Below are 27,426 nucleotides of genomic sequence, written 5' to 3'. Positions count from 1 at the left end.
GACTGCATTAGTTCAGAAAACACTGGGCTCCGGTGTCACTCTGTTTTACATTTCTGTGGTGTATGCAAGTGTATAGTAGTTTGACATTTCCATCTACACTGTGCACAACACTTTTCTTTTCTTCAGTCATCACTTTTTTGTGCATGTGTATTACCTGGCTTATGCGGAGACATCAAGCAGGCTTGCTCTCCTTTTCTGAAATAGAAATTGAATTTGCATGAAATATGCCCACACCAAATTGCATCTGACTCTGGGAGGAGGTAATACGTGGCAGTCGCCCCTGCCAGAAATGATTGTGCTCAGGAAAATGCTAGACGATGATGATGTTGATGAAGTATTCTTCTGTGCTGAAATTGAATGCCAAAAGGATAGAAAGAGGTTAGCTTTTTACATCATATACACACACTTCTTTTTCTCAGCAACAAAATCTAGTCTCTGCTACAGCGCAGCTCATTCTGACCCAGTGTAGACTGAATGAATATCCAGAAACAAATAGTTACGTGCTGAAATTGGATTTGAGAAAATACTGTCATTTGAATGTGAATGTTTTACTGTATAGACATAAGCGTCATGCCGTTGCCAAAGCACAAGCCAGTCTGTCATTTTTAGAAACAGCACGGTTGCCCTTTAAAATTAGGTGCAGTGTGCACTCACTAAAAAGCTGAACCTGATGTTAATTCCTACATAAATAGAAGACGGTCGCTCTGCATTTAATTCTACTATAGTCAGATGGATTAGAAGCGACATCTTCAGAATCGAGTTTTTACATCCTGTCTGTTCTACATGAAAAGAGCTCTGCAAGGTAATTTGAGAACAATGTCTTCGGTCTACATAAATAAACATAAACAATACCAACAGTATGGCAATGTGTTAAAGGTGCAATAAACAACTGTCATAGCAGCTGCACAATAATGTCATAGTTGCACTTAATTGAAGAAAATATTTTTTAAATATGTACAAATAATACAAGTCAGACGTGAGTATTTTTAGAAACTATAGTTCAAAGCAAACTCACCTGCTGTATGGAATTCATCTTTTAATCCCAAGATATAGGATTGTTTAGTCAGTATGAAAAACTGAAACAGTAGCTTCAAACAACAAAAAGCTATTAAATACTAACAAGAAAATGTGAGACTATATCAATAAAACTCCAACACTCTTAGTGTAAACAATTGCGAATCCTATTACTGTCAAAGAAGCAGGTCTAATTTTCATTGGTTGAAAATGTGATGGAAAGGTTGAAATGTCAGAGTTCTTCAAGCAAAATAACTTTCTATTTTCACAACACTGAAGAGATTGTCATACGTTGAGAACATATCTAGATGTGTTGCTTGTGTTTCATTGGTGTTGTTATACAAAAAGAATTGCCATGCATTTGATATGAAAACATTTGAAGACGTCCTGCTTGGTTTGCTTGTATCACAGGCCGTATGTTCGGAGTAGGAGAGCAGCCATTCCTTGGCTCCACATTGTCAAGTGCCTTCCCTCTGGTCAACCACCCAGCTTTCGGGGCCCTCTACAGTGCCGGAGCTGGCCGGCCTGAGTTCGGGGGCCTGGGGTCCCTGGGCATGTCAGCCGCTCTGGCTGCCCACCCCCAGCTAGGAGCCCTCTCTGGTAAGAAGAGGACTTTTACATTTTTGGGCAGCGGTTGGCTAAATCAAATGTGAATGCCTCTTTAACTCTCTTCTCTCCTCTCCTCTTTCTTCTACAGATTGGTGGCGAGCTGCTGAAGCGCATGGACGGGGAGCCGCTGCCTTTCTCCCCTCTTTCATCGGCTTCCCTCCTTTCTACAGCCCTCACATTCAGCCCAACCACATCGTCAGTCCTGTTCAGATCAGGATGCCCACCAAGAATAGCCACGCTCCCCCTAAAGGTATGGCACTACTCAGGAGACATCGATCCTCACAGTTGCATTGCAGAAATTAGGTTATTTTAACAGCATTATAGCATGAGAGTAGTTGTAATTAATTGATTACTTTTCTAAGAGGTAATGGCATTTTCTGTCTCTTCTTTCCAACAATCTATATCTATGTGTCTTCTTCTGCTTTGTCCTATGTTGAGATGTTTTCCTTTTCAAGACAGATTTAATGACATTCAGTCCTCACTTAGTGATTCTGTCTCTCTCTCTCTCCCCCTCTTTCCCCCGTCTTCCCTTGTAATCTTTGTTTCTTGCAGTTTTAATTTAACAGTATCTTTTAATTTATCTTTTATCATGTAAACCAGTCATGTTGGGCTTGTGCCCTGGCGCAGCCTGCATGTTTGATGAGATACACGTATAAATCAATACTTTTATTAGCCTTATTCCATGCCGCAGTTAGTTCCACATATTTCATTATCCTGTGTAGCAAAGTTCCCAGAAAAGACGGAGCGGATTAGTAATACGCTAGATCTGCTTGGTGTTTCCAGGGGTGAATGGAGCAGTGAATGGCAGCGGGGTCTGCCCTCCCACAACACAATCAGGGAGCTTTTCTGCGAGTCCAGCTCCTGTCCAGGCATCATCCAAGCCAACCAAAAATTCAAACCCGTCTAACAGTCACCGTAGCAGCCCTCAGAGCAAACCTGCAGAGTTGGTGGAAAAGCCCATCCACAAAACTAAAGAGAAGGTCAGTACTGTGATTTAGTTTGCTGCTCAAAAAAGGAGGTGACAAAGGAAATGGAAAAGTTATCCATTTTACAGAAAAGCTGATTCTTGCATTTTTTTTGCTCTCAAATCAGAAGCTGCGCAAGAAACCCACAGACACTGGTGTGGCAAGCAACAGTGAGTCAGGCTCATCCTCAGACAGCTCGAGTGACGGGTCCCTCAGCAGTGACCTCGAAGATCTGGCAGAGGATGATGAAGATGACGATGATGACGATGAGGATGACGAAGAAGAGGACAAACAGAGTGAATTATCAGACACTGAGAAGCGGACAAAGAAGAAAACAAAGGTAAAGAACGACCTTAGATACTCTCGAGTCAGATGTATTTTATTAAATAATAACAGACATAGGGTTTTGTGCAAGTTTAAAGTTTCATATGGTCAATTAAATAATCATACCATGAAGCTTTCCTCATTATTAAAATTCCTTTTTTTTCATTTTCTCCCCAGGTTTTGATACCAAGCACTGGAAAGACTGAACGACTCCTCTCTAGGGAGCCCCACCCACCAAACCTTGTGTCCTTACCCTGCTCTGCCTCTCCCCCGGCCCTCTCCCCAAACCTCGCCGCTGGCCCTCCACAGGTCCCGCACTGAGGGGCCACAGCAGCACTTCAGTGTGATCCAGTCCACTGGCCTGGCTGCCAGCTCTAAGCCCCTGGCTCTCCTCTCTCATCCCCGTAGGGAGTCTTCTCCATCTTCCTCCCCCATAGCCCTCACCACGTCTCCCAAACCTCCCAAACTGCTGCCCTCCTCCTCCCCCCAGCACCTGCCCCTCTCCCTCTGCTCCTCCCCTAAGCCTCTCTCCGTCCCCTCTCCACCCCGCTCCCACACTTCCCCTTTCTACCTCCCCAAAATCTTTTGGTTTTGGATCGACCTCATGCGTAACAGGCTCCCGGAAGTCCTCGCTGAAGCCACCTCGGAGATCTGCTTCTGGCTCTGCGAAATCCAGCAAACAAAGGAAACAGCTCGAGACCTCCCTCACGCACATCAATGAGTTCAGGCTTAAACAGGTAAGCCAAATTGATAAAAGCAGCTAAATAATACCTTTTCATTACCATATCCACTTACATATACCATACTGTACATTTGCATGTACACAATGTGCTGTGAGTCCTTTATATATGAGTATAGAGTCAGCTGAAGTTAACAACTTGTTGCAAAATAAATGACAGTAATGAGTTTGTTCAATGGAGCTGGGCGTGCAGAAACACTTTTTGTTTCATTATTACTACACCATAACCAGCACTTCTTTATTAATGTGGTGGCCATTTACAAAATGTACTTATCACAATATCCAAGCATCTAATAACAGAACTGCTGCTTGTGAATTAAAAAATGTGATCATAACTCATTATTATAATTGTGAAACTATTGCAGCTTCCCATTCATAAGAGGGATAACACTTTGTATCAGAGGGTACCATGTTCCAAAGGGTCTCTTTACAAGTATAACATGGACTTAAGCAACTCTTAACAACTGTTGTTGGACATCAGAGAGAGACTCTTTGTTTTGTATATTTGATTTAAGAAGCAGTGCTTTTTGGAGTTAACTAGGGATATAGAAAAAGAAATGGACATTTAGTCATTTCTATTTATACATTTGGTATAAAAGTCTTGAGTCCTTGTGAATAAGGGAGTGTTTTGTCTTTGTGTTCAATAGTTTTTATAGATGGGTAATCACTTATGTGTAATTGACACTAGGAATGTTCAAAACCTTCACTCTGCAAACATTAGTCCCTGAAATGCTCCAGCTTGTTAGTGAGTGCTTAGTCTCTTCAGCATGTGGTATTGTATCTTCACAAATTAATGTAGCTCTTACTTTAAATTGTGTACTGTACTTTTTATGTTCAGTTTTATCAATGTTTGTGGGTCAACATCTTACTAGTGTCTTAGTTACTTCGTGTCAAATGTACTTTCTAAGCAGCTACTTTAACCTTAAAGCTGCTACAGGGCAAATATGTTGTCTCAAGACCTTACTTTCCTTCAAAATATAGCTCATTAAGCTTTACGATCTTCTGACTGATTTAGAGGTTTTGCACATTGCTTGCAGAGTTAAGCCTGCTGATGAAATGGTTAATGATTTTACTTTCATTTCCATTCTGAAGCACACTTTGTGTCTGCACATATGCTGCTGTATCATTTAGATTTTTCATTGGTTCAGAAGAAATTATATACAAATTGACATTTTTCATGCCTTTACACAAATTCCCTTTCTTCAGATGAAATATGCATGGTAGCCCAGTAATCAATAAGCTAAACCTTTTAAGATCAGCTTTGAAAATAATTTCCCCTTTCCTGTTTTACCAGTATAGAGAAGTTTACAACAAGCTAAATTCCCCCTGTGGTTTCAGAACGGTTACTGTATTTCATGGTCTGTGAAATTGATTTGTTTCACTTCATATCACATCCAGTTGAAAGTGCAGCACTAAAGTCTAACCTGCCTTTGCTTAAACACAGATTGAACCAAACTTATCATGAGTGCAACAAAGGCAAACATGCCCAGCTGCATGATGATGATAATGATGATGGAGCTTTTCCAATGTGCAGACAAGTAATTACAATTCTAGAGAGATACTCCGAGTCTCTTTTCTGTGAACTTGAGTACAATGCCTCTGGTTATTGCATTTGTGTTCTTTTTGTTTCCCAGAAAGAGGCTTAGACTGCGCTAACTGTACCAGTGTTCAGCATTGTAGTTTTGTCACCTGCTCAAACAATCAACAGTGATGCAAACTGACAGCTAGAGCAACTCCACTTTGTCCCATTTCTTTTCTAATTTTTTTCCCGAACTTTCTTTGTTCCACCTTCTCTGCCTTTCCCTCTCCCTCCCTCCCCCCGACTCCCTGCCTCTCCTTGTTGTCTCCCTCTCTACTCCTCCTCTCTTCCCAGACTCTCATGTCCCAAGGGCAGACGTTCCCAGCTGAGCGTAAGAAGCCGCAGCAGGGGCCAAACAAGTCTCCCAAGAGGACATCTCTGTCTTCATCGCCATTGCCACTCGCTCCGCCTCCTCAGAACAATCACTCCAACCTCTTCCTCTCCAGCGCCCTGCTGGGGCTCCCTGAACCCCACCACCCCAATGGAGTCATCCAAAGCATCACTCAGGACACACCTTTGGCCCTCATCACTAAACCTCGCAAAGAATCTGCCTCTCAAGGCAAGTCCCCTCAGTGCGACTCCGATCCTGGGTCGATGCCTGTCAATCTGAGCACAGGGGCGAGCAGGACCCACGGAGGGGCCCAGGCCGGACCCCCGACACAGGCCTCCACTACCTCACCCCATGCCACAGGCCATGGATCCAGAAAGAACAAAACCTCCAGGGGCAAGGGACAGACCCCAGTGCTGGGACAGGGACAGGGACAGGGACAGGTACTGGGGCCCCCAGACCCACTAGCTGCCTGGAAGGGCTTCTCTCAGAACCATCTGGTGCAGTCTCTGGTAGATTTGTTTCGTGGAGGAGAGCCCGGGATCGGTATCCCCGGAGTGAGTATCCCCGGAGTGAGTATCCCTGGAGTGGGAATTCCCGGAATGGGGATCCCTGGGACATGTAACCCCACAGCTGGTCTCCCGGCTAACAAGGAATCTGACGACTCGGCAGATGATGATGATGATGACGAGGATGACGACCTTGAAGAGGAGGATGACGAAGACTCAGATGATAGTCTCTCAGGTTAGTTAGTTCGATATTCAGGGATACAATTTTCACAATGTAATAATGCGCTGACCCTTAAAACACTGAGATCATTTCTGCAACTTCAAATTCTTTATTTTCTCAATAAGTCAAAAGTTCTGAAAATGGACAGCGCAATTTCCCAAATCCCAAGGCGATGTCATTGAAATGCTTAATACATCAAACCAAGAGTTCAAATATCAGAAAGACGAGAACAAGTTGCAAATCCTCACATCTGAGAGGCTGGAGCTACGCAATGTTCTCATTTTTTTGCATGAAAAGAATCGATCCTTATCCCTTTTTGTGTCCTTGACTCCCATTTCAGAATCTGACAGCAACTCAGACAGCGACATCTCTGGCAAGAAAGTGAAGGAGTTGAAGTTTCCGTCTGGATCATCTAAGAAGGAGATGAGCGCGCGCAGGCTAACCAAAGGCACAGAACTACTGAACACCTCAACCAATCACACCGCCACCAGCTGCTCCCCCCCTCAACCTCCAGGTCATCAAGTCTCCCTCCATTGTCACCAGCTCCAGTGCCTTGGCCTATCACAGCTCTCCAGGCTCTTCCTCCTACAGCCTGGCCTCACCTCTAGGTAATGTGTTTTTAAAGCTATACGGAGAAAGTTAAACAATTAGTCATCAAGGATGTGTGTGGTGTTATATCAGTAAAAAACAAACAAAACAACCAAACCAAACAACCAAAAAACTTTATTTAAAGGCATCAGAACAGCGCTTCATCCTCAGGTGACTGTGAAGAGGGATTGTTACTTTTAGGTAGGCAGGAAGAAGGCCGTTGGCAGTCATGGACTAACTGCAGCTCTCAGGTCATGTAGCTGCATGCCCAAGAGCCCAGACAACTTGTTTGGCAAAGCAACACGGTTGACTCCTGCTGTCTTTGAAGGCAGAGTGGTTTTCCCAGGAAATAAGACATGGGTAGCTTGCCAGGAAGGCAGATATTAGTCTTCCCTCTGTTGAAAATAGTTGTTATGTTCTCTGGTGCTGTTCTTCAATGTAACCTTTTCATCAGACAACAAACGATGTAAATGTATTTCTGTGTTTCTTTGCATTTCGGGCTTGTCATTTTAGGTTTATCGTTTAAAAATGGCAGCCTAGAGAATTGTGTGTACGTTTTAAGTTTTGTGGTGAAATGCTGCTAGTAAATGCAAACACGTGATCTTGGTTCCCTGCCAGGTATGATTACAGGTAAAGGTCTTTGACTGCTGCTTTGTATGTGTGTGAGTTTTCCAGTTGTAGGTTGTGCTGTCAAATTGATGGCTGAACTGTGTCTCTCCACAGGATTAGGGAAGAGGAAGAGGGTGATGGATGAGAAGGAGTTGATGATACCTCTGGAGTTGGGGTATGTGCAAGAGGCTGAGAGAAGGAAAGCTCTTATGAACCGGTTCACTTCAAAGTGCTCACACCTGTTATTGATCACAAATGTGTGGCATGCTGTTTTTCTGAACAACAGTGGTATTTTTCTCATTCTTTAAAAACCCAGGTGGCGAAGAGAAACGAGAATCAAATCAGTGACTGGGCGGCCGCATGGTGAGGTGGCCTACTACGCACCGTGTGGCAAGAAAATAAGGCAGTACCCAGATGTGATGAAGGTACGCTGTAGTCTGCTTTCTGTAGTCTACATTCAGGATACAGGGGCACATTATTTGAGCCATACAGATGAGCAGTTCATTCTTTAACAGGGATTAAAGTGGGACTCATTGGGGGTGTTTTATGATTAATTATAACATGTTGAATCAGAAAAGTTTTCTGACAGTTGCATCTTTTTAGAATAAAATACATATTTATACAAACATATGAAGTTAAAGTAAAGAAGTCCTGGATAAATAAAAAGATATATTTGCTAGCAACACTGCTCATCCACATCGCTCAAAAAAATGCTCTTTATCTGGATTTGTTGTATATTACCTATTCTATCGCTGCTCCTCACCCACACTCCTCCCCTGCTTCCTGTGACCCTCATAGTGTGAGATGATATTCTTTGATTTACTCCTTCTGCCACTTTCTCCCACCTCTCCTTCCCTAAAAAAGATGAATGGTTAGTTTTGGGTTGCACAGATTAAGCCCCATTTGACGGTACATTATAATCTACGATCTTCTTTATTTGCTTCATCAAAAGCTCATAGCTAATTGACAGAACTGCCTCTGAGTGTAGAAGTGCAAAGAGAAAAGTGTGTACTCAGGAACATTCACTCACTGCGTGTCAGTCAGTAGGCAGTAAAAAGCCTCAGATAAATACGAAAGGGCTTGAATTGTGCACCCCAAGGTCAGAACCGTTTCTCTCCTAAGAGCATTTGCTCTTTTTTTGTCCCCATGGCTTTTATAATGATTAGTAGCAGTGCACAGATGCACAGTGTAACCTTAGACTCCCTCCAATCTAGTGCTCCCAGTTGCTTTTCAATGTCACATTAATTTCACAGTTTTTTTTTTCCTGCCTAAACCAACGCCGTTATTATTTTCTCTTTTGTAGTATCTATCCAGAAATGGAATAAGTGGCATCACGCGCGATAATTTTAGCTTCAGTGCAAAGATAAGGGTTGGTGACTTCTATGAAGCCAGAGAAGGACCCCAGGTGACTGCCTTTCATCTCTATTTCTCTCTCTTCCTGATCCCTGTTCATCTTTTCATCTAGCGGCAGGCAAAGCATCATTCAGCAGTGGCTGTCAGGGCATGAATAGGAATCAACCAAAAGCCTCAGTAGTCCATAGACCATTCACTGTGCATGGGTTAAATGTTATAATCAGCTGATATTACTTCCACAGGTGACCAATCATTTACATTCCATTACGTATTCTGTGATATAGAGAGAAGAAATAGAATTAGAAATTGGATGTGCAAATTATTGGAAGCAGAAAATAAAAAAACATACAGTTCTGAGGGGCCAGAGAAAAACTAGATGGTACAGTAAATGAGTGCTTCTTATGAAATGCATTGTTTAGCCAGATTGTATCATGAAGTATATTTAGATATATTATTTATCTCATCTATCCACCACTGTTGAATAAACCCAGATTAAATGTCTACTTAGCTAACAATTAAATTGCCCTTTAGTCACATCCATTTATGTATGTCAACATGTCATTCACTGTTTAACACTCCCCCACCCCCCCCCCCCCCCCCCCCTCAATCTCTCCAACGCTGCTCTTCCCTCTGCAGGGTTTACAGTGGAGCCGTCTGAACGAGGAGGAAGTCATTCCTCACATTTTGGCGATGGAAGGTCGTAGAAGTCGCCCTTCTACAGAGCGCCAGCCAAGGGGCGAAGGTGGCAAAGGGTCCCGACGGAGGAAGGGGCGGCCCCCTAATGTGGGCGATCCCCTGGTCCCCGAGGGCCCCAGTCCCAGTGAGGTCAAACTCCTGCGCAAACTAGAGGCTCAAGGTTAGCACAGGAAATGAGCCCTGAAATATGTTTGTCGTATAAGCGTGTGTGCCATTAATCAAGCAGCCATTATTCTGATAGCAAGAGTTAGGGGTTACTGTTTGACATTTTGTTTCTGTAGAAGTCCGTTTTTTGGTGATGGATGTTTGTTATATGCATCTATTTAAATTAAAGTAAAACAAATACTTTTTTTCTAAATGAATCACCATTGTAATCATTTATTTCTGATGTTACTGTGCATTTTATTTGGCTTTGATAATAATATTAGTGCACATGTTTTTTTATAAACATCTTTTGCTACCAACACTCCTTCAAATACATATTTCATATATATTTCAGCATTTTTAGGTGCTAATAGACACATTAACACATTGACATTTTCTTTATCTGCCCCTTATTTTGTATTTTTCACAAAAGCCAAAGAATTATTTTGTCAAATGTGCCATGTCAGGCTACAGCAGTCTTCTCCTGTAACTTTGAACTGACAATGACTTTTACCACTTTCTGCAGAAATAGCGCGACAGGCTGCCCAGATGAAAATGATGAGAAAAATGGAAAAGCAGGCAATGGCGCGTGCAGCCAAAGAAGCTCGGAAACAACAAGGTATTCCTCAACAACAATTTGTTTTGTGTTTGTTGTTAACAGGAGCTCAGTGCTGTAAGGATGATAGTGGTGGTTTTCAGTTGGCCAGTTAATTCACTTTAAACTATTTCCCAAGTATAAAGTCTAGCAGGGCCTCTGCAGACACTGATGCTACTAATTCCACTGTTGTTAGTAAATGTTTGTATTTATTCTCATCACGTTAAAGCACAGGCTTCAATCCTTTTTTCCACTCTAATCTCTTATCTGCGATGCTGCTGGTTTCAGTTATTATGCTTAACATTTTTCTTTTTATTCCTATACATGGTGTTGAAGCTATAAATGTAATCAGAATCTTAATAGGCCAGATTGTTATTGTTATTGTTATCTTATGTGTGTTTTGACTACTGTAAAATTAAGGTTTATTAGACTCATCGTTATGTTTTCCATTATGCACCATACTACGTTTTTCATACCTCCAAAAGAAGATTGTACAAGCTGTTTTAAAAAAAAATGTGTTCTGGTTGTTTTCAGTTGCTGTGTGTTTTTGCTTTGTATCACTGACTCATCTTAGTTGTGAGTTTCTTGGCCTCTTGTGGGTGCAATAGATTGTGATCTCCTAAATAAAATAAAGCTTAGCAACTGTAATTCTCTCAGATATGACTGCTACTAGCTTTGAAGGTCATTTTTGTCGACACTAATATAACACTGACTTGACTCTTGTAGCTATCATGGCAGCAGAGGAGAGAAGGAAGCAGAAAGAGCAGATCAAGATCCTCAAGCAGCAGGTGGGTTTGCCTTACGTGTGTGCTGACAAATCTTTTTCCTCCCTTTCTCCTTATCTAAGTGTCCTGACACACGTAGTCTCCGTGTGCACCGCAGGAAATGCTGAATGGTTATTTTGTGATGCTTCAAAGCTTGCTTTTCAATTATTACTTCTCATACTGAACTTATTGTTGTGTCTTTGGAATAGAGTGGTTGGCTAGTGATTTTATTAAAGGATGTTTTCCAATGTTTAAAATATGAAAAGATTATGTTTTTATTTGTTGTCGTTGTTGTTGTTTTTACAGGAAAAGATCAAGCGCATTCACCATATTCGGATGGAGAAGGAAATCAGAGCGCAGCACATTTTGGAGGTACAAAATGTGATCCAACAGCACCTCTGATTAAGCAGAACATTCCTGGATAGCTTCAGCCCCTCAGTCTATAGTGTTGTAATCTTCCTAAAGCTCATTACTGAACAGCAGCATGCATTGGAGGGAACTGCGTCTTCTTAGGCATAATTCCACATGGAACTAATGCTAAATTGGTCTTGGTTGACGGCTGTTGAATATTAAAATGGCTGTTGCTGCCTCTTCAGACCTTATTTAAATTGGACAGAAAAGTCTTTTTTTCTTCAGACAACAGTTACAGTTTAGCATAAGTGGGTCGAGGATAACAAAAAAAAGGCTGTTTTCCACACACACAAACACACATGCAATGATGCATCCCCACACATATGCAGGCACACACAATTATAGGAGCTTCAAAGTGTTTTAGCAGGACTAAATCAATTTTGAGTTGACACGGTTGACAAGCCACTCTTAACGGGAGGCTTCAACATTTTCACAATTAGGTGTTAAAGAGATACATTATTCATTCGCTGTGTTTTACAAATTTGACTGGCATTCAGGAGCATAAAATCTGTGCTCAAAGCAGAACACTGAAAACAATCAGTTAAAGTGCAGCTAAGCCCTCACCTAAGACTGATTGATATATGTCTTTTTCTGAGATCCTTGACCTTAATCTTTATTCATAGGCCAAACGGAGAAAGAAGGAAGAAGTTGCCACTGCCAAAATAATGGATGCTGAAAAGCGTATAAAGGTATGTTTATGTGTTTGATAAATCAGATGTAGAATCACAGTCAGTATTAGATTCTTACATAAGCAAGGCAAGGACTCTTTTTAATCAAAATAGCATTAATCAGCTCAAATGCACCACGATGTGGGCCCCTTTTCCACTTGAGAGCAGCTGGCCGTACACTCACAGCAGCCCTTTGAAATTCCATCAGTCCGTAGTGATTTTCCTGATATTGGCACAATGGAAGCCTATTGATTTTTCCCTCATCTTCTCTTGGTTGCCTTCAAGGAGAAAGAGTTGAGGAGACAGCAGTCGGAGATTCTCAAACACCAGGTAGGAATTCACTCCAACTTGCTCTGCCTCTTAAACATAATAGTTACTGCTGAATAAAACCGTTTACCTCAGACTTTACTTGAATAGGAATTTGACCTGTGTGTGTGTGTGTGTGTGTGTGTGTGTGTGTGTGTGTGTGTGTGTGTGTGTGTGTGTGTGTGTGTGTGTGTGTGTGTGTGTGTGTGTGTGTGTGTGTGTGTGTGTGTGTGTGTGTGTGTGTGTGTGTGTGTGTGTGTGTGTGTGTGTGTGTGTGTGTGTGTGTGTGTGTGTGTATTTGTGCATCTATATGCATTTAAATACAAGGCATGTGTGAGTATATATATATAGAAATGTGCTTAATTACCAAACATCTGTTGAATGAAAGTCTTCAGTATTTCTCTTTATTGAACGCTATTGCTTTTTGGTATTGGATTTTTATTTCTGTTCCATAATATTTTGCCAACTCTCTCTGCCAGGAGTTGGAGAGGCATAGACTAGATATGGTATGGGTATGTTTATTTTTGTACATCTAACACCTGCATCGTGTAACTGGTTGTGTTATGGTTGTCATAGCAATGCATTAAGTGTAGCACTGGCTGCTGTCATACTACATTCTTCTGCATGGCTTTCCAGCAAAACCAACAAAAGAGAAAAAGAGTCAGTATGCTGCCTCCATCTGCTCGTCCTGAGGGACAACTGACCCTGTCACGGTGGCCAGGCAGCTTCTGTCCCCCTCCCCCATTCCTCCCCCCTTCTACTCAGAATGCATTGCAAAGACTGCTAGCCAATCCACACTCACAGTTTCAAAGTGCACTCGAGGAGTTTCCATCCATCACATACATTGTCTATCTGTTGTATTGGAGTAGCCTGTGTTGCCCATGAGTGCTTGACGATTTGGGCCCAGACATTGAGCTTGTGTCTGTTTGTCCGTGCATCTGTTCTGCAGTCCACAGAGTGCTGGACTTTAACCCGCCCCATCCCAGCCTCTCTGTCATTCACTGTTCCTGTACTCTGCACAAAGAATGAAAACAGCTACTGAGAACCATTTTGTCCTTATGGTGGAGATACTTCCAGGAAGATTCCCCCCCCCCCGCCTGTTCTGAACCCTCACCCACTTTGGTGAGGGTTCAGAACAACCATTGCCTAAAAAACAGACCTGATTGTAGAAAACAATATAAATAAATCCACCACATGGACAAATATGGTTCTGTGTAGCATTTTATTTTGGCCTGGCTGTCCTGCTTGTTAGCCCTTCTCACTCATACACAGTCACAGCTGAATCTAAATGTCTGCCTATCTGTTTCACCGTGGACTCAGAGCCGATTGCTGCATTAACCCCCTTTACCTTAACTCAGAGCAAATTGAGATACATAACATAATCCTGGTACTTACGGTTGTCTCATGCAGATATCATAATATCCCTCAACATTGTCAATGTTTTAATCAATTGGAAAGCTAGAAAAAGCAGAATGCCAAAGGCTCTGTGTCCTTTTTGAAGTTTTACATTTGTAGATAAATCAAACCAAGAAGGACACAGAACTGTTGAAGCAGAGTGTTTGGCATCTAGCCTGTTTTGTTTATCACAATGACTAAACAATCCCTAACACAAAGCCCCATTTTACTCACTATGTGCTGGAAATGTCCTTGGCAAGCCCTAATAGTGGCAATTGTGTCTTTCTGGTGGATCACAGAGGGAGTGACAGCCTGATACGGTGGAGCGGGAAACCTAAAGAGATCAAATAAAATGATAGTCAGTCACCGGTGATTCTTGTGCCCTTTTCGCAGTAGACTGTGTATCATGCACCAAAGAACAACATAAACGTCTCATCCTCGGCAGTCGCACATTGTGCTAATACTCACGCTGCCAAAACCACTGAAGTAGAGCTGCTCTGATTGTGGCTAGTCTTAACCAACCAATTCTAAATGTCGTCCCCTCACTAAATATTGTGAAGATGATATGTCAATAAAACATTTTCATTGACTCATGTAATAAAATGTATTATTTTGATCATGCCAAAGTGGCACGTCAGATGACGTCTGGCAATCAGCATTGTGCTGCTTTTGTTGTGTCAGCTTTAGTTTAGAGGCGCCGCCACCGACTCCAGCTGCTTCTCTTTTTTGAGCCTGTCATCACATCTACTTTGTATCGCATCTTTGTGTTGCTTTTTTGGTTGTCATCGTAATACTGTACTCTTCACTTATGCTTCAACCATACATGTGAAAGTGCATACATGTGAAGCATCGTTTTGTGTTTGTTCCAGTATGGTGCCTCAATTGAATTTCGTGCATCACAATTTTACATTAATGCATACTAAATGTAGTCGACCTTGAGTGCTGCATGTGCAATGTGTGCTTGTTAATGTGCCTGTGTTTTTGCCACTCTAGGAGAGGGAGAGGAGGAGGCAACATGTAATGCTGATGAAGGCTGTTGAGGCTCGCAAGAAAGCAGAGGTAGCCCATATGCACACAAATAAATGCAGACATACGCACACACAGTCCACTCCATACAAAAGAGCCTAAGTCATTATTCCCTGGATAGATTCCCGCTTTCTCTCCTTTTTGTGCGCTCTTTTGCTCCATTCATTTTTTTTCTACACACTTACCAAGTCAAAAGATTCTGGCCCTCAAGCACTTTTCTTTTGAATGCACACCAGCATTAGGCTGAATTCTAATACTGCTCAGCAAAGTCAAGTAAACCTTCTTGTCTATTTTCACACACACACACACACACCCACCCACACACACACACACACACACACACACACATGCGCGCACGCACACACACACACACACACACACACACACACATGCGCGCACGCACACACACACACACACACACACACACACACACACACACACACACACACAGAATTACATATGCACACTTTGCTTCCTTAATACTCTCTTGTATTTTGGACACTCCAGGAGCGTGAGCGCTTGCGGCAGGAGAAAAGGGATGAGAAGCGCTTGAACAAAGAGCGTAAACTGGAGCAACGGAGGCTGGAGCTAGAGATAGCGAGAGAACTGAAGAAGCCAAATGAAGATATGTGTCTGTCTGATCATAAGGTAGGTAGTTGAGATCATCCGGACAGTGCTTTTGGTGTGAGTGGATTACTGAAACGAAAATCTAATTTTAGTCAATACACACTTTGATATACTTACAGTGTCATTCTTTTCCTCTTTTAAGTGCTGTTAAATGCATTGACTTAGGCAGAAAGACTGAAACATTCACACAAAAATTATTATCATTATTATTATTATTATTATTATTATTATTACAATTATTATTATTATCATTATTATTATAATAATAATTATTATTATTATTATTATTATTATTATTATTATTATTATTATTATTATTATTATTATTATATCTTAAACATTTTCTGAGGGTCAGTACTTACGATAAGACCACATGGAAGTGGGCATTTTTATGTGTGGACGTGTGTGCCCCCAAGTGGTAAAAGGAGAGTACTGCATAATGTAGAAAATAAGTAGCCGTCGCTTTAAATTGGAAAGCACCATCTTGATATCAGTTAACAGATGTGGGATGTAATCACAGCTTTCCTCCCATTTTCCCATAGCTATTAAAATCATATTTTTTTGTAGTCCAAATTCACAACAATCTCAACTTCACCCTCTTTTCTCTGCAGCCTCTCCCTGAGTTCTCCCGGATTCCTGGACTCATCCTGCCGGGACGTGCCGTGTCGGACTGCCTGATGCTGATGCAGTTCCTGCGGGGCTTCGGGAAGGTTTTGGGGCTTGATTTGAATTCCGACGTGCCGACCCTGGGCATGCTACAGGAAGGCTTGCTCAATGTGGGGGACAGCATGGGCCAGGTTCAAGACCTTCTGGTCAAACTGCTCTCTCTGGCGGTCTGTGACCCTGGTTTGCCCCCAGGACAAAGGGTGAGCTGGTTTGAAGTTCATTAAGTCATCATCAGTCACATGTGGAGACATCTTAAGAATTACACCAGAGAATGCAAATGCACTTATTGCTATCTGATAGTTCTACAGCCTCATGATACATTTAGTTGATAAGTATTGTGTTATATTATATGCCAAATGTGTGATAACATTTGTAAAAAGTTACATTGCTTTGATATGAAAAACTCAGCATGTTTTGTATGTAGACCTTGTACCCACAAAAATACATCTTAAAGAGTATTGCTCCATTCATTCATTCCTTTACTATTCTACAGTATGACTACTTTTTATATTTTTTCTGTAGCACATTTCAAATACAGATGTATCTGGTTGTATTGGATTGTTGTGGTTTGATTTAAGGTTTAAGTATGTTTTCCTGTGTTGTGAATAAATGCATATTGACATGCATGGACATTAATTTAACTTAAAGTTATCATATAGTATTATTATACAGTGCATTTAAAAGTAACAAAGGTGTTTGCTGCACAGTGGTAAAAGAATAATAAAATACAATAGCATCAAGAAAGTGTTCATGAACTCGACCTCTTTGTCGACCTCTCCTTCTCTTAAGACAAAAACCATGCTGGGGGACCACCTGACCAACGTTGGCATCAACAGGGATAATGTGTCTGAGGTGCTGCAGATGTACATGGGGGCCCATTGTCCCAACACAGAGCTGGCCCCTCTGGCCCTCAGCCTGAAGACCAAGGCCTTCCAGGCCCACAAGCCTTCCCAGAAGGCCTCAATCCTGGGTTTCCTGGGCAACGAGCTGGCCTGCAGCAGAGCCGTCATCAGGTAGGAGAAACAGCTGAAATCTATGCTTATAAAGTGATCTGCAACACTTCCTCCACCCCCAGATATACATCATTTAAAACTCAAAACTGGAATCCAATAATTCCTATTCACCAACCACTAAGGGAACACATATATGTGTCATGTGTGCCTTTATATGGCCTAACACTCAGGTTATTCATTAGTCCATAATGGTGTGTTTTATTGATGCAGTGTGGAGCAGTAATTTGCACTACAGTCCTTTCATTTGTGAAGAAATTATGCAAGAATTAATTTTATGCTCCAGGGTACCAGCTTTTTAAACTCTTATCTATGTCTGTAGATAGTAACCAGCCTCACAGAGCTATTATGTTTGGCTTAATATGCCGTATTCTTTTTGATGGTACCAAAACCACAAACATACTGTACATACCGTAACAACAATGCTAACTGTGTTTCTCCTTCCAGTGAGATTGAAAAGAACCTGGACCAAATGGCAAACATGAGGAAGGACAAGATCATTATGGAGGGAAAACTAAAGAAGTCAGTTTTCTTTCATCCAAAAAAACAATGCTTTGATCCCCCCTTCACTATCAATCCTAACCTGTGTGTGTTTCTGCAGGTTGAGGACCATTTATGCCAAACGGACTGGGAGGAGGGAGGCCAGTATGGGCGTGGAGGAGAACCAGTCTATTGGCACGCCATCCTCTGCCACCAAACGCAAGAGGAAACTGGCGGGAGACAGTGACGATGAGGATGACGAGGATGATGACAGTGATGACCAGGCAGAGGAGGATGAGGATGAGGAGGAGGAAGAATTGAAGAAGGTGAAAAAAGTGGAGACCTATGATGAGGTAAGAAAAGAAAATAAAACGTTGATGCATCTAGGGGTGTTGCAATATACCGGTATTGATAATAACCATGATATTTCATCATTTTCAACATCATTACGAGACATTAAAAAGAGACATTACACACAATCAGCAAAGTTAAAAATGCAACGTTGCAATGTTTTCAATACATTTTCATTTTCTATACATATCACAATAATATTGTAAATTATTTTGGCCATGAAATTGTGTAGTGAAAATGTGACTGGTAGATCTATAGATGAATTACTGTTCATTGCTCTCAGTCATTCACTGGATTTGTTTCCTCCTGTCAGGATGAAGTTGAGCAAGCCACCAGTCTGGACGAGCTGGAGAAGCAGATAGAGAAATTAGCCAAGGTACGCGTGTCTTTATAATGAACAAGTGCTGTGACTAAGTTAACAATCATTAACATAAATGAATAAGGCATCAGAAAATGAATGCATGGTTGGTTTACACTGATAATGTGTGATTAAAAACGCAACCCACAGTGAGATTAAAATATACTCTCTTGGGGATCCAACTATGAAGAGATAAACCACCGAAACATGGGGGGTTATTGGTGTATTTTATTAACCACCATTCCTGTATATGGTTATGCCGGACTTAACTGTATGTTGCCATGGTGACATGTTTCTTTTTTAATTACAATTGAGTGGAATAAATAATCAGGCAACACCTCCTACACTCCAGATAATATATCAGATTATGAGGTCATAAAAAAGCTGCAACATCTACATTCTTTAATACTGTGTGTGTAAACAACCATGTGTTTTGTACATGTACACTGACATAGGGCTATTTGCCTTTGATGGCATTAATAAAATACCTCATTAGCATAGCAAGTAATACTCCATATATCACTGTGTTGGCATCAGGACATGAGATAGCATACGCTTGTTTTCCTGACACTGTTTAGATTAAAATAATGCATATAAATCACAGAGTGTGTTTTGTATTATTGCAGCAACATCATCAGACCAGGAGAAAGCTGTTTGAAATATCACATTCTCTTCGCTCCATGATGTACGGCCAGGACCGCTATCGCCGCCGGTACTGGGTACTTCCCCACTGTGGGGGGGTCTTCATTGAAGCTATGGAGAGTGGAGAAGGTAGTTACAGGACAACTCACACTAAGTTTGATTTATTAGTATGTTGAAAGGTTTTAATTTGCTCTTTTGATTGTGAAGCACATTAATGCACAAAACACAAAATCATGACTATGCACATTGCAGAGAGCAGTGAGAGGAATGAAGAAAATAAGTTAATACATCTTCTGTTTTTTTCAGTGTCAAATATGCAGATGATGTTTAACTTTGTCTTAATTCTCTAGGACTTATCTGAGTCTGACTTTAATTATCTTATACAACTCTTCCAAAAGCAAGCGTAGGACAATGTTACAGAATAATCAGCCCTCAGTTGTGTTTCAGCTACATTAACAGTACGCGTCCTCATTTCCCTGCAGCTCCAGAGGAAATGGAGGAGGAGCGACAGAGGAGGAGGAGAGCAGCAGAGGAGCTCAAGGTCAAAGAGGAACCTCAGGAGATGGAATTGCAGAAGGAGAAACCCACAGACCTCGATGGGCAGAGCACTCGGACGCAAGGCTTGGAGTCAGAGAAGGAAGAGGAAAAGGAGCATGAAGGGAAGAAACACTCCCCGGCGCTCTTCTACCAGCAGCCAGGCTGTGTAACCAAACTGTGCACATTCCGGGACGTCAACAAGGACGTTGGCGAGGAAGCTGTGACGGCAGAGGAGAAAGAGAGTCCCCATGTTGCTACAAGCACAGTAACACCATCCTCGCCCACTCACAATACCTCTGAGCAGACAGTAGCAACACCCACCTCCATGGTGACCACTAATGACACTACCAACATCCCTCCCCCAGCCTCAACCTCACTATCTGCCCCACGTGAATCCCCAGAAACCACTCCTCCAACCTCGTCCCCCGCCCCACCTCCGTACATCTCATTCCAACCCAACGACCAGCTCCTCAGAGTCCTGACGGAGAGGAGCGGACACTGGTTCAGTTTGCTCCCTCGCAACCCCTGTGACCTCACCTCCGTCACCACACCCCCTCCAGGAGCCCCCCGTGTGTCTCCTCAGGCGTCCTCCACCCCGGCCGGGCCCAGTTCCCCACCTAAGTCCCCCGCCCTGCCTCTCACCCCTTCCGCCGCCTCAGCCAGCCCACACCACCCAGTTGGCCTCCTCAACTACCCGCTGTCTGCCCTGCAGGTGAGGCTGCTACACGAAAACTGAAACGTTGACTTAATGAACTATAAATACAAAATAATAGTTTCAACTTAAAGGTCCCCTATTATACTATTTTTCATCAATATAATATAGTTCTCAGTTATAAACAAAACATGTCTCTGAAGTGTTTGGCTCGAAATACCAAACAGATCATGCATTGTAGCATGATACATCCCATAATCCCCTCTGTTTCAGCCCTGTTTCAAAAGTGCTGATTCTGGGTCTGTTACTTTAGATGAGAATAAGGTGCCACTCCCCACGCTAGGAGGAGATCCAGGTGATAAGGTGGGCGGGTGTTACCTTGGTTGGTGATTGGCTAATGGTTACACAAGCCAAAAAACATTATGACGTCACAAAGTGGTCAAATTCTGATCAGCTCAGGTTTTTATATAAATGGATCCGGACAAAAAGAGATAATGCATTTTTTCCTGAAACTTTCTGAATCTCTTTAAACAGAGGGGACACATATTTATGTATAAAAGACATGAAAAAGTGGATTTTGTATGATAGGTGACCTTTAATACTATTGCTTTCAACTAACCTAATACAATTATATGGAACCTTTTGACATAATACATTTGATTAAAGTTAATTTTAATTTCTTTTAGTGTAGCTGTGTTCTGTTCAGTTATTTCTACCATGCACTACCTTCTCCCCCACCTCCCTCACCCTTTTGTTTTTCCTCTTCTCCCCCCAGGTGAAGTCCAGTCCATTGCTAGGAGTTTCTTTCGGAAGCTGGCCCTGCGGCATTATAAGTCCCAGCCTGCCTCTGTGCAGCAGCCCCATTCCCATGCTGGGTCACTCTCTGGAGGGCAACACCACAGCAAGTGTCTCCAGCAAGAGCGAATCACCTTTACCGTGCGTTGAGAAAACCTCATCCATGCCCTCCCCTGCCCTGGAGATGCCCAAATCCCTGGACCACGCCACACCTCGGCCAATTCCAGAGGGTGAGTGACCAAAAAGCATTGATAAGAATAAAGTTGAGGCCGTAATCAACCCCCATTTTTTAAGTTAACGGTAATTCACCTACCTGAAAAAATTCACTTGCCTGAATAATCCAAGATAATTGGATTAGGGAACGTTCTGCTCTGCTGTACGCAATTTCATTTGGGTATAACATAGCTGAGTGAAGCCCCTTTTAACAGTGATGTATGTTCAGTGTCCTGTGGTTTAACTGCCTGTTTGTGCTCGTTGTTTCAGAGCTGCTGACAGGGTGGTGGCGGGTGTCTGACATCTACCAGCTGAGGGGTTTAGTCGCAGCTCTCCACAGCCGAGGCATGAGGGAGAAGGGCCTCCTGAGGCAAATGCAGAAATACACAGAGATCGTCCCCCAGGTCTGCACCAAACACAGAGACGGTAAGTGCCTAAAACACTTCTAGAAAGCTAATAATCACAGCATATATTAAGAAAATAGATAGAGTTTTGTAGCGATAGAGTGCCCTCTGTGATCCCTGAATACACCGCAAACACTGTATTATTTATGAGCCATCTTTCTACATTGCTTGCGTGTTTACCTGCATCGTTAAGTGTGTTTGTGTGTGTGTGTATTCATGGCTGATATCTCTCATGTCGTCCATCTAGTGGCCATGATCGAGCTGCATGAGCTGGAGGAGAGCCAGGTGAGCGTGGAGTCTGTGCGAGGCTGGTGTGTGGAGGAGCAGGCCATGGAGATGGACATCGCCGTGCTGCAGCAGGTGGAGGAGCTCGAGAGGAAGGTCACCTCCGCCAGCCTGCAGGTCAAGGTAAGGCGCTCACACAACCATACACATGTTGTTAGCGTGTAAGAAATATGTTTTAACCTGTGGAGTGGGGCCATGTTCTCCCATACGTATAATAGCTTACTTAAGATGTTCTTGTTTTTTTTGTTGGTTCCCCTTCACTGCCAAGAAACACCCCTTGTAAAGTGCTCACATTTTATTTTCAAAATAAACTTCTGTCTACAAAGGAAACAACTTGATGAGGTTTAAGAGAAGATTGTGGTTTGGGTTGAAATAGCTATGTGAGTGGCATTGTTATTTCTATTCTATTCTATCTCACTAATAGATCCCTCTAAATAATACACACAGAAGTAACAAATAAATAGATTCTGGTAATACTCTGGTGTTTTAGGACTCTCCCAATCACTTCCTGGTTCACAATTTAATTGATAACACACAAATTGATCAAATTAAATGACAAAGCTTCACTTTTTGAGGTAAAGCTACTCACAGAGTATGGGAACAGCATGTTCAAAAACGTAATGCTGATTTTCATCTTCCAGGGCTGGACATTTCCGGAGCCTCAATCTGAGCGGGAGGACCTGGTGTATTACGAGCACAAGCCCCTCACCAAGTCCACGGCAGCGTCAGCGCACGCGGGAGACAAGGACTCCAAAGACCATCCAGAGGAGCGGGGGGAGAAGGGCAGGGTGATGCGTCACCTGGACAACCCGTTGGACATAGCAGTGACCCGTCTGGCTGATCTGGAGCGCAACGTCGAGAGAAGGTACCTGAGGAGCCCCTTAGGTACCACCATTCAGATCAGGCTGGATAATGTCGGTACGGTCACTGTCCCTGCTCCCGCCCCATCCACTAGTGCTGACAGGGAAGGGTAGGTCATATCTCCAACCAAAGCTCCCCACTCTCCCATTGAGAACCCTTTCCTCTCTGTGTGCTTTATGTTTCCCATACTACTCAAACAGTGAGGGTCTTTGCTGCTTTCACAGCAGATTTTTCGTGGTGGCTTGTTGCATTTTTGTTCCTTTCTTTGGTCTTGTGCAGTTTCCTGAGTGGGGTGGGGGACCCCACTCAGCTTCATTTGACTGTAAAAGGCATCTTTTACTGGTTTACCCGCTTGTTTTGTTTTCTGCAGTCATCTGCATGGTGTTGTGCTTCAGTACAGTTTCTCAGGTTTTCACTCTTTCTGCATGAACTTCCCCTTCACATAACAAACTCGGTGTGTAACTCTTCTCAGCGCCCTTCACCCCAAAATCCTCACACCTCTCTCTGCACAGCTGGAGCTCTTTATTATGGTCTGCTGTCTTGTTGGCGGCTGGTTCTACTGATACTGTTTACGGCTTTCAGTTGACATATTCACCTATCTGTGTGAGTATTCTGGTTTCTCATCACTCCTCATTATCTCCTCTTAGTGGTGAGGAGGAGGTGGCCCATGGCATGAAGGTCTGGAGGAAGGCTCTGACTGAAGTGCGCAGCGCTGCACAGCTGGCCATGTGCATCCAGCAGCTGCAGAAGTCCATAGCCTGGGAGAGGTCCATTATGAAAGTGGTGAGCAGCATATTTTCAAACCACACATCTAGAGTAGCTACTATTCTCGTTGCTTTTTTTTAATGGATGCCTTTGTTTTGCTTTGTTAGTACTGCCAGATTTGCAGGAAGGGGGATAACGAGGATCTCCTCCTGCTGTGTGACGGCTGTGACAAAGGCTGCCACACTTACTGTCACAAACCTAAAATCACCACCATCCCAGAGGGAGACTGGTACTGCCCGTCCTGCATATCTAAGGTATCAGAGCCATTCATAATGTCTTCTTTCTTCACTGGAATGTAGAGAAAATCCTAGTTATTAAGCATGTAGTTCTTTTGATGCCCACCTTCCTCTGTGATTAAAATATTAATACTTTTATCTACACAATATACAGCAATATCCAATGTTGGTATTTAACAACAATTTCTTGGTCAAAGAATGATATTAGTCTCTATCGATCTTGGGCTGTATATGCTTTGATTTGAAGTATACAATAGAGAAGTGAGAGGACGTCCTCTCACCTCTCTATTGTATACTTAAAATCAAACAATAGATAATTTTAAGCATTACAAAATGTGTTATGTAGATGTGTTCAGGGTCAAACTAAATCATATTAGTGGTGTAAGATATGACAAGTTAAACTGATACTTTAAGAAAGGGGAGTATACATTTGATAAATTGGTTTAACTCAACACTTTACGAACCGTTTTAGTTGTACCAGACCTCAGATAATGCATTGTTTCCTTTACGCAGGCAAGTGGTCCAGTTCCCAAAAACAAAAAAACTCCAAGCAAAGCAGTAACATCCAGCGGGGGAGGAGGTAAGAAAGGTGGAGAGGGGAAGAAGAACGGGAAGCAGGCGGGTAGCGGGGAGGCGACGGAGGAGGATCCGGCCAGCGCCAGCAACACGCCCAAGAAGGGAGCAAAAGACACCAGCAGGAAGAGGAAAACAGAGGAGAGCTCACCTGCTCCGCCAGCAGCCAATCAGGAAAGCCCTGTGTTTGTGAAGAGAGCCAAGACAGCCAGAGACAACAACAGGGACCTGGGTCTGTGCAGGTACTTGCTGACGGCCTGTTCACACTTGTCTTTTTGTTGAATTCTGCTTCTTAATACGCCATCTTATAAACACTTTCACAGTCACTGCCATCTACTGTTGGGCTGTAACAAATTGTATTTTCTATTTATCCATAAAAAAAAGTATTTTGTGGTTCAACCCTAAGAGATACGGTCTTTGAACAAATCAAATTATGCTATTTTTGCCTAGATTAAAAGTTCAAAGTTCATTTCAGCAAAAAGTAAGTTAGTCTTGTTTTCCTAGTTTTGGTTTGTATGAGATAAAAACAAACATTGTTAAATCTCTTACAGCAAATAAAAAACTGCCTTTAAATAAATGTGGGTCCACACGTCCAGTAGTCATTAAGAGTTATTTGTATGTCTAATTAATTAATATCAAATAAATCTCTGCTTTTAATCTATACCAACCCCTCTGGGAAATATCTGGCTCTTAAGCTGTGAAATGTTTCCCTTAATTAATAAACAATTAACACGATTTCATTTCATTTGATAACAATAAATCGGGCGCCATAAAACCAAATCAATTAGCTGAAAGACTCTATTAATGTACGAGCTGAGGGGTACTGCAGAGCTGAATAATAATGTGTTGTTACATAAGCAGCATGTATTGTATTGTTAGTGATATTGATAATAGCAGCTTTGAGGGAAGAAGAAACCTGCAGGGTTTTCTGTGTTTAACTTCATGTGTGTTTATGCGTGTGTGTTTGTGTGCTCAACAGGGTGCTCCTTGCTGAGTTGGAACGGCATCAGGATGCATGGCCTTTCCTCACACCCGTCAACCAGAAATCAGTCCCTGGCTATAGGAAGGTCATCAAGAAGCCCATGGACTTCTCCACCATACGTGAGAAGCTTGTGAACAGCCAGTAAGTCAACCTCCATTTGTTATTTTCCTATGAAAAGCTTCAGGGTGTTTGCACATCATTTAAAAGTATGGAAATATTTGTTTACAAAATATGTTTTAGTTATACTATGTGTGTACACCACAGTGATGTCTAACTTTTTTCATTTATTTCAGGTATCAAAACTTGGAGACTTTCATCATTGATGTCAACTTGGTCTACGATAACTGCGAAAAATTCAATGAAGACAATTCCGAAATTGGTCGAGCTGGTCACAACATGAGGAAGTTCTTTGAGAAGCGATGGACTGAGCTTCTGAAACAAACAAACTAAACGTCTGTTCAGATCCCCCTCCCATAAATCCATTAAACTCTTCATTTCGGAGCACCAGGTTTTACTTTATTTTTATTTTCTGATGAAGAATGTGGCTTTGCAGGATGGAAGAACAAGTCAAATTCTTAATAAGGAACCATGGTGTGCTTAAGAGAGATGACACCTTGAAAAAACTAAATGTCATGTTATGAGGTGTGCTGAATTTTATTACAACAGGGCCCCAAAGAGTCCCAGAGAAACGGGGTGTTGTAGTGCAATACCATTCCCTGTCTCAGAACACTGCACTGAATTAATCCTCAACTGTCACTGATATGTCGGCGCTAGAATACTTTCCACTACTTGTACATAGTCTTTTGTTATTTAATCGTATTATAGTGAATGTATTTAATTTTGTAATAATTATTTATGAATCAAGGTCCACTTCATTTTCTATGAAAAGGAAGAATCAGCTGAACTGCTTCGAATTGAAAAAAGGAATGTGTCTTTGTGTTTTAATTTTTCTCCCAAATATCAAACAAAGCCAAGAAAAAAAACCCTGTTTACACTGTTCAGTGCTTTGGAGCAACAGAGGACTGCATTCATTTGTTCAGACTGTAAAACTGCATTTATTCACAGGAACAGCAGAGGAACAGTTAGACAAAGGTGATTCATGTGTATATACTGTTTATTAATGTCAATATTATGTCTTGTTTGGAACGATGTGTAAAAATTGTTTAAGAATATTAAGATATTGTTTATGCCTTAGAATGATTGTAGCATTCTATTTTAGTGAACGTGATGAAAACATTATCATAAATATTGTTTGTACAGTATATACATATCCTCTGCAAACACTGTGGTATCCTTAATCTTGGTAGTGCCTACCCTTCCAACAGGGGCATGTAGGGGATGTTATTGTTTTAGTTTTCATTCTTATGACAACGTTATTTTTTATTTGATTTCAATCCAACAAGGCCTCCAGAGTTGGACAGCGATACAGAAATCATTCCTCTCCATAGCAGAAAAAAAGGAAACACAAGCATTCAGTTATGCTTCCATGATGCATTTCCTCGTAATCTGCCACAATACAGAGGACCTACGGCCATTTGTAACCACTGTGTTGAACCTTGCTGTGTGTTGTGGCCTGATGGAGGCAGCTAGATTTTTTTGTACGCAAGTCAAGATACTTGAAGTTACTTTATTTAAATATTGTGGAATAAAAGTATCATTCTTTTGTAGGAGCTTTATTTTTCACTAGTGTGTGGCACGGACCTATTAAAAGGATGTTTTTCAACGTACATGACTTCAACTTGTTTTATTTAACTCCATTCTACAGAACTGTTTCTTTTAAGTGTTAGATGTGTGGATAAATCATTCTTGTTCTCTAAAATTAGAACTCATTTATGCACTCAATAGTATTTTAATAGCATTTTCATTTTGTAGTTCAAGATAGCGCTTACTAACATCTCTATTATTTATTGGTTAGTTTAATTTATGGCAAAGCATCATAACTAAAAAACAATAAAGCATATGTGTTGTCTGTAGCTTTCTGTCTGCCTTTACCTGAGAAGTAAATATCAACTAAATAAAGCTTTAAATAGCTGTGTGAATAAAAAGTGCAAATGTCCCGTTAAAGTGAAGTAGAGTAAAAATGATTTAATGAAAAAGCGTTGAGTAAATGTCCTTTACACCTCCCTGCTTTCCCAAGTCACATGTGT

General features: G+C 41.9%; 1 protein-coding gene across 1 annotated transcript in view; it reads left to right on the top strand.

Annotated features, from left to right (window-relative positions):
* Positions 1-27,006, top strand: part of LOC117471423 (bromodomain adjacent to zinc finger domain protein 2B-like) — a 42,718-nt gene extending 15,712 nt beyond the window's left edge. The window contains 38 exon segments of the mRNA XM_034116417.1: positions 1,426-1,614; positions 1,712-1,873; positions 2,407-2,603; positions 2,716-2,928; positions 3,090-3,194; positions 3,196-3,465; positions 3,467-3,649; positions 5,525-6,302; positions 6,628-6,785; positions 6,787-6,895; positions 7,599-7,659; positions 7,801-7,909; positions 8,788-8,889; positions 9,474-9,693; positions 10,204-10,296; positions 10,999-11,060; positions 11,343-11,408; positions 12,071-12,136; positions 12,401-12,445; positions 12,901-12,933; positions 14,810-14,875; positions 15,350-15,490; positions 16,081-16,335; positions 16,925-17,148; positions 17,593-17,667; positions 17,747-17,978; positions 18,290-18,352; positions 18,961-19,105; positions 19,459-20,225; positions 20,941-21,190; positions 21,444-21,599; positions 21,825-21,985; positions 22,504-22,832; positions 23,371-23,506; positions 23,596-23,742; positions 24,238-24,539; positions 25,277-25,420; positions 25,573-27,006. Of these exon segments, the coding sequence (XP_033972308.1) occupies positions 1,426-1,614; positions 1,712-1,873; positions 2,407-2,603; positions 2,716-2,928; positions 3,090-3,194; positions 3,196-3,465; positions 3,467-3,649; positions 5,525-6,302; positions 6,628-6,785; positions 6,787-6,895; positions 7,599-7,659; positions 7,801-7,909; positions 8,788-8,889; positions 9,474-9,693; positions 10,204-10,296; positions 10,999-11,060; positions 11,343-11,408; positions 12,071-12,136; positions 12,401-12,445; positions 12,901-12,933; positions 14,810-14,875; positions 15,350-15,490; positions 16,081-16,335; positions 16,925-17,148; positions 17,593-17,667; positions 17,747-17,978; positions 18,290-18,352; positions 18,961-19,105; positions 19,459-20,225; positions 20,941-21,190; positions 21,444-21,599; positions 21,825-21,985; positions 22,504-22,832; positions 23,371-23,506; positions 23,596-23,742; positions 24,238-24,539; positions 25,277-25,420; positions 25,573-25,729 (6,971 nt within the window). The 3' untranslated portion in view covers positions 25,730-27,006.
* Positions 27,007-27,426: the final 420 nt, after the last annotated feature.

The sequence above is a fragment of the Trematomus bernacchii genome, unplaced genomic scaffold (assembly GCF_902827165.1).
Source record: "Trematomus bernacchii unplaced genomic scaffold, fTreBer1.1, whole genome shotgun sequence".
Lineage (NCBI taxonomy): Eukaryota > Metazoa > Chordata > Actinopteri > Perciformes > Nototheniidae > Trematomus > Trematomus bernacchii.
This window is presented reverse-complemented; position numbering and strand designations above follow the sequence as displayed.